Below are 16,654 nucleotides of genomic sequence, written 5' to 3'. Positions count from 1 at the left end.
TGAATAGGTTTAGAACCGTTAGATTCCGAGGGATATTGATTTTCGACAAAATTGTCGAGAGCAATGATCCAGTATTTTCCACATGCAAATTAAAGAGCCATTAATATTTCGCCACGTGAAATATCCCCGCTAGATATTACTTCAGGGACACGTGGGGGTATATGATTGGGTGAATAAAGTGGGAAAATGTGAGGGAAAAAAGAGGGAATTAGTCCAAGATTCCATTCAATAAAGAAAGAAAATAAAAACAAATTTGGCGCTAAATAGACTATCAGAAGCTGTTGGACAGCCTATTAATTTTGTTAATTCATTTATTCAAAATTTAAACCTTTTCTTCATCTAAATAATTCATATAAGATTTTCATTACATTTATAGGGCAATATATACAAATATATACGTACATGTATGTGAATAAATATAAATAAATTTGGTCGAGTCGAGTTAAGTGTGGTGTTTGTCCAACACTAACACGAGTATGATATAATATTTTGGATAGAGTTGGAGTCGGAGGTATGAACTAAATAGCTCGTTGGATGTGAAGCACGTTTTTTATACAGTAGGAGGCGTCACAATGTAGCCAGTAATTGTGCATTGTCAAATGTATCGAAGATAAATTATAAAAGTGTTGCTTTTATATCCAATAATTATTAGAGACCGGCATATCTTTAAATCTACATCTAATGGTTATTAGAAGATAACCACAAACATTGTGACGATTTATTGAGTAATTTGTTCATATTAATAAACTCAGCTTGTTAGATTTGTCAAATTCTCTTGCGATTCTAATCTTTCATCTTGTTAGCGTGACAAATGAAGTATAAACAATATTAAAAGATCTAAATTAGTTTACTTATAACAACCTAAAAGTTTAATTGATACACTTATAAACCTCACCAAATGTTTTTCAAACAAAAACTAAGAATCGTGTAAAATTAATAGTTTAAAACTTGCTCGTTAGCTTCTATTTGTTTCACATGTATAATTCGTAAAAGGATAATATGAACATGTTTAAAATCACTTTTTTCAAACTCTCTCCTCTCAAATATGTATATAGTTCAAAAGAGATTCTCCAACCAACATTATGCCTTCATATAAACTTTATTAGTTACGAAAATTCACATAATCAACAAGCTCAATTTATTCAGTTAGTGTACAACTCCAACAATCTAGCATGCAAGCAAAAACTTATTTTCTCATTTCCGTGACATTTGAAGCCTACTTTATGAAAATCTCGACCAATCTATCAAGACAACCATCTAATCCTGCCACGTTTAGTTGTCGTACTTGTTGAGAAGTAAAAAAAGAAGTTACACAGATTGATCACATAAGAAAACATGAGGGGCAAGATTCATACATAGAGTTTAGCTATTATCTTACCCTCTCGACCTGAGAATAAGAAGAAAGGAACAAATAACAATAGAGCAAAAACTTGAAAATGTGTCAATTTTCAAGAAAAATCATAAAGCATAAACACAAGACAAGGAGCCACAGTCATGGGCGGCCAGTTTGGCAGACACAAAAACAAGACTTGAGGTCCTTGAAAAGAAAGGGAGGGGTGGGAAACTCACATCTTTGTTTGTGCAATTATACACAAATTACATTATCAGACAAAGACATCCTTCAAGAAGGACGTCGGGATGACTATTCCAACATCTGAGTTCTCCAAGCTTTTGGTGTTTTAAGTAGGAAGACTGAAGAGCGATTATGGTATCGTAGGATAATAAATAGTGTAATTGGGATTCAGATACAACATTCTTCAAGAAAGGTATCAGAATGATCGGCCCGGCATTTTTGGTAGATCAAGTATGGGGAGCGATAATGGCATTGTAGGATAAGATATGGCTTGATTACAATGCAACGTTTACCAAGGAAGCTTTTCCTTATAAGCAATGAGTACTAACTGAAACAAAGTATAGTTTCAAATATTAAGGAATACCTGAATCACTGTGGCTCAATCAAATTGTATGGAGTAACCAGTGGCATTGGTGGTAACATTCAATGGGCCGAGTTCATCCATATCAGAATCTGACTCGTTGTAATCGTACCATCCTGCAGGAGAATCCTCGTCCTGTACATTTTTGGTCGAAGGAACGTGAAGCTCGGACAAGGGAACGGGAAGTGGCTCCTCGGTGAAATACTTATCTTGTAGCAATTCCATAGCAGTTGCACGATTAGCCGGGTTGTAACAAAGAAGTCTTTTAACAATAGAAATTTCATCAGAAGAACAGTTGGGAAGACGTGCTTCTAAACCAATTGGCTTTTCGATTGTGTTGAATGATATAATCTGAAAATCAGGAAGTTCGGAACAACCAGGCCATGACTCTTCAGTCAAGTTGCCTAGAGTAGCAAAAATTCTGCTCATTTGATCGATATCAGCAGTTCCTGGAAAAAGGGGTTCCAATGTTAAAAGTTCTGCAAAAATACAGCCCAATGACCACAAATCGATCTCCAAACCGTAGCTTGTAGAGCCATAGAGTAATTCAGGGGCTCTGAACCAGCGAGTACCGACACATGAAGTGAGAGGACCGTGTCCATCATCGGCTGGAACTCCCCCTTCCATTTCATAAGAATATGATGAACCTTTAAATGGATCATCTTCAAGATCACTTGTGGTACATGTTGCTAAGCAAGAAGTATCTCCATCATAAGTACATGTTTCTTTGTCAAATTCATTTGCTGAATTTTTTGCTTTCAACTCATCTAAAACTCTAAAATATTCCTCTTTGCTAATTGTTTCTTGCTCTTCATTTCTATTACCCTCTCGAACCAAGCTTTCTGTTCCAGGAAGAACTGCAGATGGCTGAGAAGACGGTACTTGATCTGAAGAGTTGATCTCACATGGTTGAGAGATCTCATTCGATTCAACATAATCAGGATCCATGAGTATCCTTGCCTGAAACCAACATCAAACTCATTCTTTTAGGAACACCGAAACCAATATCAAGCTCAACTCCTAGAAATTCAAAACATGAAAGGAAATAGGAGAACAGCATCGAGTAAAATTCAGTATCATGAATCTGAGCTAGAACTTGGTAAAAAAAACATAAACCTTCAACATGAACAGATAAATAATACATTTAATCAAAATTCATTTCAGATTATTTCTCTCAAAATTCTGTGTTGAACAATTCTACAAGCAGAGATTTTGAAGCATCCAACCTGCAACTAATGAGTTGAATGGGTCGTTCACAGTGATTCCTCAAAATAACGAGCTAATTTTGAGAAGCAGAGTGTGTACAGAATCTCCACATTTAACTTTGATTTCTCGTCATCTAAACAGATTATGTAATATGCAGACTGCAATTGTATGCAGATCTTAATCGAAAAAGAAGATTAAAAGAGAATTACCTGTCCAAAATCGGCAAGCTTGAGCATGCCATCATCAGAGATCAACAAATTGCTAGGTTTCAAATCCCTATGCACGATCATATTCCTATGACAAGCATCAAGACCACTCAAAATCTGGATCATCCATCGCTTCAACTCCCCAACCGCAAGCCCACGCCCAGAGTCTACACCATCCGATCCTATCTTCTTTGCCTCTGCTATAACGGTAGCCAAATCCGTTCTCATAAACTCGAGAACAAGCACGGCATCCTCATCCTCCCGCCAAAAGTACTCGTGCAAAACTACGATATTAGGCGAACCTTGAAGGATTTGAAGAGCCTCGATTTCGCGGAACGCCGACTGATAATCGTGGATCTCCTTCAAGGCGACGATGACACCATCGGATAGCCGCCGTGCACGGTAGACATCGGAATAAGCGCCGGATCCGACGCGCTCGAGGATCTCGTACTTGTGGATGATATCTGGCCGAGAGTGGATGCTCCAGCTCTTGGCCGATGAAGGTTCCATTTCCTAAGGATTTTGGAGATTGTGTGCGCTCTAGGGTTTTTGAAGATAGGGGTTATGGAAATTCCTTTACAGTTTACAGTTATTTTTCGCCGGACTGTGAAAAGGACTAGTCACCGGACGGTGAACGAACGATGCCATTTGCCAATGCCGCCGATATTATTTTATAGGTTAAAATACACATATCCATTTTTTCTTTACTTTAATATAATTTCAATCACATCCTAATAACTCATAACCACTTGACACTTTGTCGAGACTACGTCTCTCTTTTTATCACTAGATCAACTCGTAATAGTTGAATGACACTATATTTCAATCTATCAATCTATGCTATAAATTTGTAAATATTTGAAAGAACTAAAATTACTCCCTTTACTAAAACTCAAAAAGTATATTATTTCGTAGTTTAAAATTAGTTTCAACAATCAATATATAAACTTTGATCAACCAGTTTTTGTTCACATTACTCCAATTTCACAAGATAATCTAAACTAAAGTAAAAAGAAAATTTACACTAATCTATTTAAGAAAAAATTAATTGAATATATAGAGTCCTAGATAGTCAAACGCTTTTGTAACAAGCACTATTTAGGTTCAAACGAATCACTTCTCTTACACATAAGAAAAAATAATTTGTTGTAAGAAAACTCAAATTGTGACGTAAATTTTTTTAATTGGATGCAACAAGAATCAAGACAGATGGACGCTTCACAAACTATTCGGATTCACTTTTCAAGATAATACATTACGCAGGAAGCCCAAAGCTAACCAAAATAGGACCCTTTACATTCAAAACAGTTGAACCAAACATGAGCTCTTTTTTTATGGATTTGGGAGTTTCAACATAGAGAGAAAAAGAAATTACTTTTGTAGAAAGATCTCATTTGATGTAACCTCTCATTTTCACTCTGTCCAAAAATGGTGGAACAAACCAAACCCTCCATTAATTAAAGGGAAAAAGCGAAATCTTCCACTGGCAAAGGAATCCATAGAAAATAGTTCAACTTAGGGTCTCGTGCAAGGGTTTCATATGGAATCGATGTGCATTATAGAAATGAATCAAAAGATTGAGAATGGCAGCGCATTTTTTAAGCATAACAGCAAAAAGGCTACAACATATACCCTAAGTTCTTGAGAGAATGAACAATTCCCTCCAATTTTTTTCAAGTTGTGTGCAAAATGGAGATTAACATGCCCTTCTCTACCACTACAATTAAACTAGTGAAACCACAGAACAGATTTAACAAATACATAGCGAGGAGTATTAGCTGTTGGAGCAAGCTCGAACTGGAACGAGTTATAACACCTCCACGAGATAGGATTACTTGCGTATTGTAGCAGCATGTCGTGTTCTATGCAGCACAACCTCCACAAATGATTCTCCTGCTACGGTTTTATATGTATCAATGACATAATTATACAATTCTGTAAATGCAAAAGTATCAACAGATAATTGGGATGCTTACGAGAACGAGCAGCCCGATCCTCGCCGCCTTTTCTTCCTCGTGACCTCTCTTCTCCTCGGAGGTTGCAGAACAACTTTAATGGCAGTATCAAATACAGCTTTGACATTCTAAATAATCAACCATAAGCTCCAGTTAGATATTGTTCATCCAAGTACAGCTTTGGGATAATCATGCAGCTAATTAGAAACTAGCCTTCAAAAGAGAAACATTATAATCTTCACAAAAATTACAATATCTTTCCATGTTGTCTTGTCTACCTGCTGTGTCTTAGCACTGCACTCAATGTAAGCTGAAGCACCAATTTGTTTTCTCAGCTCCTCACCCTGCTTGTTAGTTAATGTTAAGTTCACAAAGTTGACCTTCTTTTTATAGTTCACATTGGAGAAGAAAAAAGAAGCAAGAATAGGGAAAGCAAACCTGAGCAGATGTAATGACATCATAATGCATTTGTTCATTAGCATATCGACGGTCCTCACGGAGATCTAAACAGAATGGAGATAAATTTTCTCGATATTGTTTGTATTTTACACGAATGGACGTGAATAAAAACAAAATGTAACATCAAATAATTGATGAATTACTTTTGCTACCTACCGAGCTTCGTTCCAACTAGAATGATGGGAACATTGGGTGCAAATCTACGCAGTTCAGGCATCCACTGAAAAATAAAAATGAAGCAATAGTGTTAAACATTACACTCGAATCAAACAAAGCAATACAGTACTTCGTTTCTCATGTTGGTTTGTTTTAATATAAAGTTTAGAAAAACATGTTTGATGATAAATCTCTCCTATTTGTCCTCAAAGAAGTCCTGTTGTAATCTCATACTAATTTTAAAAACATCAAAATGCACCATAATATTCCTAGTAAGAAAGCAAATTGAAACTAGAAAGAAGAGGAAACTAACATGAGCATAGTAATAAGCATGTACTTCATTCCTTAAGGTTGGAGATTCAAATTCTCACACATCCACATTTGTTGGACTGCCAAATTTTGTACCAAAAAAGTAGCCTTATTTAGTTAGTTTAGATAGTTTGGACCATAACATAGTAGTTAGTTTGATTTTGGCCATTTTGGTGGATTTTAGCGGTCAGTTTTGATCCATTTGTCTATTAAAATTAGTTGCTTTTAGTGTCAGATTTCAAATTGTATTAAGCCCGTAGCTTACTGAATTTTGCCAAAAAATAAGCTAAACTGACTCTAATACCAATGTTCCTGAACTATCAAATCAATACCTTCTTGAGGATATTTTCATAGCTGGCTCTGCTAATTAATGAGAAAGCTAGAACAAACACATCTGCACCTCTGTAACTCAAAGGCCTTAGCCTGCTGTAATCTTCCTGGCCTTCAAAGCAAATGACAAATAATAAATTAGATAATACCTCAGTAAAGTAGATAAAAATCCTGACTCTAGACTCGTCATCAATGGAATAATAAAGAAAGCCCTTCTTATTCAAGGGGTTCATAACTACCTGCAGTGTCCCATAATCCCAAATTGACAATGTTCCCATCCACAGATACATTGGCACTAAAATTGTCAAACACTGTGGGAACATAATCCTGCCAAGAAAACCACCAGTATTGAGAGAGAGAAGTCTAGATTCAGCTGCTTAAGCTTAGTGTTTATGTACTTCCAAGTTCCAACTAATATTGAAAGAAAAAATAGAAGAAAACCACCAATGTTGAGAGAGACAGAGAAAGCCCAGTTTCAACTGCTCAAGCTTAATGATTATGTAATTGCAGTCGCAGCTTATATTTGAAGAAAGAGAGAAATTGAAGTGGGAGAAAACTACCAATGTTGAGAGCGGGAGAAAGAGAGAGAGAGTTCCATTTACTAAAGAAAATGGCCATATAAAATGGAAAAAAAAACTCATCAAGAAGAAGAGAGAGTCCATTTTAAACTGCTGTAGTTTAGTTTTTATGTACTTGCAGCTCATTTTTTAAGAAAATCATCAGTGTGCAGAAAGAGGGGGAGCAAGAAGTCCATTTTCAATGGCTAAAATTTGGATTTGAAGCTCAAATTCAGAAAAAAGAGAGAAAACTCCATTTTTAGGTGTTCAAGCTTAGAGTCTCGGAGAAAATCACCCATGATAAGAGAGAGAGGGTTTAGGAGAACTACATTTTCAACTGCTCAAGCTCAGTGTAATGCACTTACATTCTTGTAGCTCGCATTCAAACAAAATGGAAGAAAATCTTCCATGAACAAAGAGTGTCAACACTAACATGAATCTAAAAAGGTAGAAAACAAACTCATAATCTGACAGATTACTAGACAATAAATGAACTAAAACAAAACATAAAACAGAATTTCATAAAAGAGGCCTCACAGTGGGGAACTTATTGCTAGTGTAACAGATAAGCATACAAGTTTTCCCAACCGCTCCATCTCCAACAGTAACGCATTTAATGAACTTAGAAGCACTCATCTTCCAAAACCCACCAAAGAAAAACAAATTTCCTCAAAACTCACTCTGGAGAATCAGAATTAGAAGGGTTTGGAGGAAATGGGAAAAAGGGTTAAAGGTGTAAAGCAGGAAGAAGGACTCGAAGTGTAACGATGGCAGAAATGGGGAAAAGGGACTTGGATTTACAGTGAAAAGTAGCTTTTAAGTCTACTGAAATTTCTTTGTTTCTTTCGAGAGAGATGTTTTCAATTTCAAACCTCAGAGACAAAGGTTTTTGGAATGCACAAAACGAGAGTCCTTTTTTGTGTGTGGGAATGGTAGCTGAATGAAATGGATGGGTGAGATGGGTCCCTCTGGTTCCTGTCGCTGCAGCCATTAATGGCGTCCAACCACACAATTCGAGCTCTTGAAATGTTGCATTTATCATTCCCACTCACTCACCTTCCCCTCTAACCCATTGGCTTTGGGTTTTGTAAAATATTGTATACTTTGAAAATTGTACGGTAATTAACTAAATTAATCAAAATATTTTCAAATATGATCTTACTATAAACTATACAAAAATTTGTTATAATATAGTTCTTCTTAACAAAAAAAAAAAAATTGATTGTATTTTAAAATTAATTTAATACCTAGAGTTATTATTTTAACTTACAAAAATATTAAAAATATTAATTATACTGTTACTGATTGATATATAATCAAGACATTGTCAAATTAGCAAAAGTTGACTTACTTATTTACAAATATAGCAAAATTTTACTTACTATCAATGATGGACCTTTATCACTTTAGTGTGACATTATGTATGTTTATCCAAATTTATCGTAGTCTATCGTTCAAATAATATAAATATTTTTAAGAATCTTTTAGTTTAAAACAAAATTTAACTGATTATCAAATTTTATTCAGATACAATACTTTCACAAAGTTAATTTTTATAAAATTTAGTTAAATAGAAATAATAAATGTTTTCATACGATAACACTACATGAATGTATTTTCACAATTAATATTGGACAAGTAGTATATATTAGTTTGACATTTAACAATACAGAGACAAAAAGTAGTACAAAACTCAAAATAAAATTGGCAAAATACATTTTTAACCTTGATTCTCGTACTTTCTTCTTTCACAAATTATTTCACTATTAAAATGTTGAAATTTGGTCTTACCCACGTTAAATATTAAAATTAATTCATAATAATTTTTATGAAAAAAAGGCATAATCTAGTATTTATTTATATATATATAAGAAAAACAAAATATGTGTGGTCTGCTTTTCTTGAATATATTAATTTGTAAATTTATTTTAAAAATATATCATTTAAAAAAATATCTATAAAATAAATTAATTTAAATATTTCATCTAATAAATAAACTAATTAGTGAATTTTTAAAAAAATGATGAACACATTTCAATTATCCATAATGAACAAAATTGAAATTTTACAAATTTGTTGCACAAAATCAAAAAACTTTAAACCTTATTAGATATTAATTAAAGTTTATAAAATCACTAAACACAAAATTCAAAGCTAAAATATTGATGAGATGCTTCTGAAAACTCAATAGTAAAATAGACCCATAGTATTCTAAAACTAACTTGTAATGTAACAATAATAATGTAATTAGTTGTGTTTCTTGGTTTGAAAATAACCCTACTTCAAATTAAGAGTAACACATAACTTAAAAATTCTATAATATAAAGAAAAATTGTCGTGGATGAGAGAATATGAAACTATTTACGAAATATATGAAAATAATTTAAATAAATTAGGGCGAGTTAGATGAATTTTGCTGTATTTTATAAATAATTTTTATATTTATTATTTTTTAAAGTATCACTTTTATAAATATAGCTAGTTTATTTTTTTAAAAAATAAACATTTATTTTTCATAAAAAATAGATAAAAAAATAATAACTATTTATACTTTATAAACAAAACCATTCATGTAAATATAATGTTTTTGACCATTTTTTTAAAAGAAAATTAGAAAAAACCATTACACTTAAATTTTTTAAAAATATTTTGTCCTATATTTCATAATTTTTAAATAATAGTTATTTATTTATTTTTAAAACCCTAAGTTAAATTTGTAAATTATATTCTATTGAGAATTTGAATAAATTTGACCACTAAATAGGTTGCTTGAATGCTAATCATATTTTAAATGTTCAAATATTTAATATATATATATATATAATTATTTTAAATAGTAAACTTTGATATATATTATAATTGAGATAGATATCTATCGCCATACAATACATACCGTCAGTTATCGAAATTGATCGTAGAAGAATTGTATTATTTACTATATTTTATAAACATCTTAGTTTATTTTTTTATTTTATAAAAAGTAAGTAAAATAATAATAAAAGTATAAGTAATAGTAAAGTTGCGATGGCATTTTATGTGACATGACGTGTGCTAAAATGAGAGAGAAAAAAAAATCACATCAATTACATAAAAGCAATATTGTACCATATAAAGTTGTCATTGTTATTTTTGTTATTAATGGAAGTTTGTAATTTCTTTAAAAAGCAATCAATATTCAAAAGTTGTAATAATAATCTTTCAATTTAAAAGATAAAGAATAAAGTTACTCTTACCTTTTTCATATAAATTGTTAGTTGTACTTGCTTGTTTAAAATGGTTGTAAAGTCTTTTAAACTGAAGTTAAAAAATAACCTTTGTTGTATATTTGGTACGCAAACTCATCGTTGTATAAATCAACTTGAATAATATTCACATATGAAATTTATATTTATCGAGAGACTCCATTTTATAATTCTACACTCTAACCATAATCTTCAAACAATTAGAATGATTTTATTTATAAATGTTCAGGATGATGGTCTAAAACAAAACCCATAGTGCTGTATGTATAACAATACAAAAATAGAAATATACTTATTTAGACTTGTTTGAAAATCCTTTCAATTTTTTAAAATTTTATATTTATTAAAAAAATAATGAAGATTTTTTAGACCAAAGACGAATATCTATTTTTTTCTCGTTCACTCAGTAAATGAACAAAGATAAGACCATCTCCCACTAACAAAGAAAATGAATCGACAAGAAGCATGTTTTGCATGCACCATGCCAAACTAACTACTAAAGACAGAGGCTGGCTCTCCAAAACGCATAGAGGCAGCTCAATAGAGTCAATTAGAAGATCTCGAGTCAAACTGATTATGATCCTACCAAATCAGGGAAATAAGCTATAGACCTAGGGTTAGCCCTTGCATTATGAGTCATAGCTGCTTGGGCGTGTGTTGCCACAACTGACTCAACTGTACATTTTTTAAAACAAAAAATAAATCAAAATAGTTACAAGGTACAACACAAATTTGGATTTTATAAATGACAGTCATTGATAGACTTCTAACACTATAACATATGAGTAACTACGAGAAATCGAATTTTAAATTTTGTTATTTTTTAAAATTAAAAAAAGAATAACATGTGTTTGGTAACTTATTTAAAAACAAGTCTTAATTTTTTTTTTGTTTTTTTCTTGAATTTAAAAGACGAATTTCTTGTTTTAAAATCAAATGCACCCATTTTTAAGAAACTAAAAATAAGTAACCGAAAAACGGAAAATGGGTGGGTTACCAAAATATCCCTTAATAATTAAATTGCAAACACAAATTTTTAAGAAAATTGTTGCACATGAAAAAAAAAATGGTAAAAAAGATCTATAAATATAACAAAATTCTATAGTTCATTCGTGATAAACTATTTAGAGACATTTACCCATATCTAAAAGGATAAATTATAAGACTTATGTATCACTCTCTATCACCATCTAAAGAGTATTAATGTGTATCACCTAGGTTCATTTTGCTATAATTTGAAAACATAGTTAAATTTGATTTTGTTATATTTTATAAATAATTTAATTTTTTTATATTTTTAACAAAATATTTACAATATATAACAAAATTTCAGAAAATATCAACATGTTTTGATCGATGATATTGATAGACAATGAATAAACTTTATCGAATAATATGATTTATAGAATACAAAATTTGGTGATAGTAAATATTTGAATTTATTTTTTATTTTAAAAATTGTACGTGTAAAAAACGAAAAAGGAAATGCGGACTTTTATTTTATTCTATTTCGGGGCAAAAGAAAAGAGGAGACATCCTTTTACACCGTAGAAGATCGAGAAGAATCAAAGAGGACAAAGTCGTGACTCGTGAGTTGTAGAGTGGTACACTGCAGGATATCCTTAAAGCTTAATCGTCTAAATTAGGGTTATCAACAAACGGATTCATCAAGATTCTCTCCACCCAACCATGAAGCTCAAGCAATTAGAGTCCTTACTTGGTGAAATTCAACAGTTCTCCAATCCTAAGGTTTTGATTTCCTCTTCCCTTTTTTCTTTTTCTTTTACACACTTGTTCAATCAACACTACATTTTTCCTGCAGATTCAGCTGGAGCAGTACCCTACTGGACCTCACATTGCTTCTCGCATGTTGTACACCGTATCTCTCTTCCCTCTTCTTTCCCTTTTGCTCTAATCTCTGTTTTTTCCCCATCTTCTATAGCTCATGATTAAGATCACTTCTGTCATGTTTATAAGTACGTATTTTATTACTTCAAATCGATTCATTAAATAGTTTTACGTTTTTAGACGCATTTCCATACTGTTAACGTAGATTTTTTAGTTATTAAAAGTTGTATATAATGGTGATTTTAACTATTTTAGAATCCCTTCGTATATGAGTTGCCATGGAACCCGATATATGGAATATGGGAAATTTGATTTATTTAAGTGATTTAGTGCTTGCTCTCACCTGTGGGTTTGAAAATTCGTAGAAGACCCACCTAGTAGAAATTAATAATAATTGATTACTGGTTTGAACGTGGAACTTTCTTCTTTGATATCATATTAATTTACTATTGAACCTAAAAATAAGTTCAAGGGAACGGTTGATTTGACCATCGATAGTGTGCTGAGTGGTTCATTTACTTGGTTATTTGATTGAAAATCAAGTTGTTTACTCAAGAATGGATTGTTTGTTTTTGCTAAATAGTATCTTTTAAGTTTTATCATTACATACAAATCATATGGTGATTCATTACTATAACAATTGTAAAGTTGAAATTTATACCTGTCTGCAGATTTCAGATATCAAGGCTTTTCTAGTTTTCTTTTACTATTAGTATTTAACTTCTCAGCCAACACCATGAGTTGGAGTGTGGCCTAAAATATCTATTACTTGAAGGAAAATTGCATCAAATGACAAAAACATTTAGAAAAAAACAATTCATGACACCAATTTTTTGCATATTGCGAATATGACAAAATTAGTAATATTAGACGACTATTAGGCGGTAATCATAGGGCTATCGGAGAGTTATCAGACGGTAATCATAAGATTATTAAAATGTCATCACTTTTAAATTTGCTACTTTTGCAAATTTAGAAAATGTTGTATTAAAGCCTCTTACCTTAATCCCTATTTGGATAATTGATAAGGAGCTTCCCTTTCATCGTTTTCTTACCGGATCTATAGTCAATATGTTTGTATCTTGGTGTAAATGCACCCTCTCTTCCATTACCCGTAGCCTCTCCTCCCTACACTCCGAATGGAGAGTTTCTTGTAGTTAAGAAAAAGTTGATAGTTTTTGTATCTAATTATATGAAGCATGGTTGTATAGAGAATGACTTGTTTTGAACTATAGATGTCTTTCATAACCAACTATAGCAATGAATATAATCAATTATGTACTTTTAATCACAGTCCCAGAAAAGCGATGGAGCTTTGTCTGGCATACATTTCTTTGTTTGTTACATATTTGATTTATGTAATCATAGCTTATAACATGGGTCATTCGTCTGAAACTTTATCAGGCAGAGAATTCTTTTGGAGATGTTAGTGGCAAGGTAGTGGCTGATTTGGGTTGTGGTTGTGGTACATTGGGAGCTGCAGCCGCAATATTGGGTGCAGAGTAAGTAGCATTTTCCCTCTGTTCCTCTCTATTTTCTTTTGGTTTATTACTCTTTTAGTTTTGGTTGCAAATTCTGACTATAAGGGAAGTGGATAAAATGTTGTTATTCAGCATATATTTTATTTTAATCATACCAATGCTTCAAATCTTTACAATTCTTGGACAGACACGTTACTGGAATAGACATCGATCCCGATTCTCTTGAAATAGCATCTTCAAATGCAGAGTATCTTGAGGTTCTACTATCTTTTGACTTTATGTATGATTGTCATGTGTTGGATTGGGATACTTTGGATTTTCTTCGTTACACCTGTTTTTTTGAGTTGATCTATTGAAAATTGCAGTTCGAAATGGACTTGGTTCTATGTGATGTGAAGAACTTGGGATGGAGAGGTAACACACGAAAACACCATACTTGCTATGTTTAAATGCTTTTCACTCCCATCGTGCACCTGCTTACTTGTAGACATGTTGCTCTAGTTTTTGAGAAAAGTATGTATAGAAGAAAATTGTATATCACTTTGTAATAATTCATCAACACGTTGTTTTTCACTGAATCTTGGAGAACTAGGGATCGGTGTGAAGGTTTCTCTTACTTTGATGAAATTGGGCGGTATTGTTATTTTATGCTCAAGAAATCTAATGGCTATTGGTGCCTCCTGTATTCTTCAATTCTCTTTGAATGAACTTTTTGTTTATTGTTTGATTCACTTCATGATATTATTGTTTGTTCACAACCTTTTTAGTAATTGGTTTGTATTATTTGTATCAAAAGAACTTATGGATTCATGATATTGCACGGGACATTATCACCTATAGATGCTTATGTCTTTATTTGGATGATGATAAAAAAAGTGTTCAAATTCAGTTTTCATCAGTTTCCTTGGGCACTATTTTCTTTGATCCAACCTTTTGCCTAGACGAGATATCTTTGATCTTATTTTTCCGTATCTACATAAAAAACATCCTGCATATGGCCAGGTCAGGTTGTTGATACAATTGTAATGAATCCTCCATTTGGAACACGAAGAAAAGGTGCAGATATGGAGTTCCTTTCTGCAGCTTTAAAGGTCATTATAGTTCTACATCTGACTGAGATGCTCAAGTACATATGTAAAATATTTATCATTTACTCTTATTCTTTGAAATTTCTTTTCAGCATGCGTCCAAAGCTGTTTATTCTTTGCACAAGACCTCAACAAGAGATGTAAGTTCACATGTTCAAACTCAATGCAATTAGAACTCTGCAGGGTCACTAGGTGTAGGTTTGCATTATCTTGTCCGTCCGGTCCATTCAATGGTTACTAAATGTAATGAAATGAATACAGTGGAAGACTATCGACTATTCTTTTAACCCTGAAAAGCGTGCACCTCACTTTATGTAATATTTCCATTTTCCCAATTGGAGCATTCCTCCCTATTTTCATTTTACTACTTTTTAGGAATTGGATAGGAAATACAAACTTCTTCTAAGATTGTCAGATACCTTAGTTTTGATACCGTCTTTTCCCTTGAACCAACATTTTCTTGTCCCCATACAAGAGTATATTATAGGAATGCTATTAAAGGTATATTAGTTATTAGCCACAAAAGTTGTTAGGTTCTTTGTTATTAATAGAGGAACAGGGAAGGGAGTACTCAGACGACGTAGACGTTACTTGGGGAGTTTTATTATAATTTCGTTATCTTTTTTATTTCAATACATCTGAGTTCTATTTGAGGAGAAACACACCTGCGTTTGCCTTCTTCTAGCAATGTGGTGAATGCGTTTGCTTATTGGGATATTGTCTTTAGCCAATGCGAATATCTAAATTATTTGTGAGCAAGAGAAAATTTAATTTTGTTGAAATACAATCAAGTGCCGACCTCTATAATTCTCACAAGCCTTTATTTTATTGCAACAGCATATAAAACGGGCAGCCGTTCGAGATTATGGAGCCGAAAGTGCCGAGGTTTTGTGCGAGGTGGGCAACGGTTTGTTGGGTGATCTATACACGTTGATGTTCAAATTCTCATTGATGTTTATGCTATTCATGTTCTTATTATGATTCAATTCAACACAAATCATCCTCTAGTTCTAATCCACCCGTTTCTTTCTTTTCTTTGTTTTCTCATCTCTTAGCTTCGGTACGATGTGCCCCAACTTTACAAATTTCACAAGAGAAAAGAGGTCGACATTGCCGTGGACCTTTGGCGATTTGTACCAAGAAGTCACCGAGAAAATGATGTCTAGGAATGATCTGTATGAAGTTCGTGTCATATCTCCAATGCCACATAAAGTGATCACATCAAATTTCCGTTGGTGTGAGAGGCAGGATGAGAAGCATCAAACAGCTCATATGATCTTTTTCTGTTGAATGTTCATATATTTCTTGCTAAAAGAATTGTGGTACTTAGTTCTTAGGTCTTAGAATTCATTGGACAAGCCATTTTCGTTTGTTAAGTGCTTCCTGTCAACGGATATGGAATTTTCATTGTGAAACAGTAACCCTCGTGAAAATGATTTGTAATGGTTAGAAAAAAAAGAAAACGAAATTATACGAAGCCAAAATTTTCAATAATTTGATGAAACATTTCTTTTTTTCTTCTTTCTTTTGATACTTTAGATTAAATGAAATAACACTCTTCAGATCTATCCTTTGGTCCATCACACCTCTATTCTTTTAAGATTACCGTTTTACTCTTGACCTTAATTTTCATAACTATTCTTAACGTAAGACAATTATCTAGAACATTTTGACAATCTAATTTCCTGTTATCGATCATTGTCTCGCTATTTCATTTTCAAATGTTTGTTCAAAATCTGTTCAAAATCTAAAGAGTTTTTACTCTGGTGATAGTTTTGAAATGCTAATGAAATGTATGATAAATATGAGTGAACATGATAGATCGAAAATTCGAGTCGACTGACCAATTTATGTTCACATCAACAATTTTTAAAAAGTATTTT

At 32.5% G+C, this 16,654-nt stretch overlaps 3 protein-coding genes across 5 annotated transcripts; 1 reads left to right on the top strand and 2 right to left on the bottom strand.

The window, feature by feature from the left end:
* Window positions 1–1,121: 1,121 nt before the first annotated feature.
* Window positions 1,122–4,044, bottom strand: LOC101209606 (cyclin-dependent kinase F-1). Its single transcript, XM_004139299.3, has 2 exons — window positions 3,350–4,044; window positions 1,122–2,894 (listed from the first exon to the last, which is right to left on the bottom strand). The coding sequence occupies exons 1-2, from the start codon at window positions 3,854–3,856 to the stop codon at window positions 1,953–1,955; spliced, it is 1,449 nt and encodes a 482-aa protein (XP_004139347.1). The 5' UTR covers window positions 3,857–4,044; the 3' UTR covers window positions 1,122–1,952.
* An 836-nt stretch (window positions 4,045–4,880) lies between these two features.
* Window positions 4,881–8,074, bottom strand: LOC101209852 (rac-like GTP-binding protein ARAC7). 3 transcript variants are annotated; one of them, XM_011650347.2, is made up of 8 exons: window positions 7,650–8,074; window positions 6,795–6,882; window positions 6,558–6,667; window positions 5,917–5,980; window positions 5,740–5,804; window positions 5,580–5,645; window positions 5,323–5,429; window positions 4,881–5,242 (listed from the first exon to the last, which is right to left on the bottom strand). In XM_011650347.2, the coding sequence occupies exons 1-8, from the start codon at window positions 7,746–7,748 to the stop codon at window positions 5,209–5,211; spliced, it is 633 nt and encodes a 210-aa protein (XP_011648649.1). In that variant the 5' UTR covers window positions 7,749–8,074; the 3' UTR covers window positions 4,881–5,208. The 3 variants fall into 3 exon arrangements, with proteins under 3 accessions (XP_011648649.1, XP_004139348.1, XP_011648650.1); XM_004139300.3 differs by having other exon boundaries at window positions 4,881–5,239; window positions 7,650–8,072; XM_011650348.2 differs by lacking the exon at window positions 7,650–8,074 and adding an exon at window positions 7,478–7,629.
* Window positions 8,075–11,893: 3,819 nt separating this feature from the next.
* LOC101210097 (methyltransferase-like protein 5) lies at window positions 11,894–16,287 on the top strand. Its single transcript, XM_004139301.3, has 9 exons — window positions 11,894–12,103; window positions 12,177–12,233; window positions 13,607–13,704; window positions 13,871–13,940; window positions 14,049–14,097; window positions 14,686–14,774; window positions 14,864–14,911; window positions 15,609–15,668; window positions 15,827–16,287. The coding sequence occupies exons 1-9, from the start codon at window positions 12,044–12,046 to the stop codon at window positions 15,935–15,937; spliced, it is 642 nt and encodes a 213-aa protein (XP_004139349.1). The 5' UTR covers window positions 11,894–12,043; the 3' UTR covers window positions 15,938–16,287.
* Window positions 16,288–16,654: the final 367 nt, after the last annotated feature.

This window comes from Cucumis sativus, chromosome 2 (assembly GCF_000004075.3).
Source record: "Cucumis sativus cultivar 9930 chromosome 2, Cucumber_9930_V3, whole genome shotgun sequence".
Lineage (NCBI taxonomy): Eukaryota > Viridiplantae > Streptophyta > Magnoliopsida > Cucurbitales > Cucurbitaceae > Cucumis > Cucumis sativus.
The sequence above is the reverse complement of the archived record's forward strand: the minus strand, read 5'-3'. Positions and strand labels throughout refer to the sequence as shown.

Bases quoted from the DNA above. Each gene is read 5' to 3' on its own strand.
- LOC101209606 (XM_004139299.3), bottom strand. From the start codon at position 3,856: ATGGAACCTTCATCGGCCAAGAGCTGGAGCATCCACTCTCGGCCAGAT. The intron at 2,895-3,349 runs GTAATTCTCTTT...TGTTGGTTTCAG, and splicing joins AGCTTGCCGATTTTGGACAG to GCAAGGATACTCATGGATCC.
- LOC101210097 (XM_004139301.3), top strand. From the start codon at position 12,044: ATGAAGCTCAAGCAATTAGAGTCCTTACTTGGTGAAATTCAACAGTTC. The intron at 13,941-14,048 runs GTTCTACTATCT...TGAAAATTGCAG, and splicing joins CAAATGCAGAGTATCTTGAG to TTCGAAATGGACTTGGTTCT. The intron at 14,775-14,863 runs GTCATTATAGTT...ATTTCTTTTCAG, and splicing joins TCCTTTCTGCAGCTTTAAAG to CATGCGTCCAAAGCTGTTTA.
- LOC101209852 (XM_011650347.2), bottom strand. From the start codon at position 7,748: ATGAGTGCTTCTAAGTTCATTAAATGCGTTACTGTTGGAGATGGAGCG. The intron at 5,646-5,739 runs GTTTGCTTTCCC...ACTAACAAGCAG, and splicing joins ATGTCATTACATCTGCTCAG to GGTGAGGAGCTGAGAAAACA. The intron at 5,430-5,579 runs GTAGACAAGACA...TTGATTATTTAG, and splicing joins GCAGTGCTAAGACACAGCAG to AATGTCAAAGCTGTATTTGA.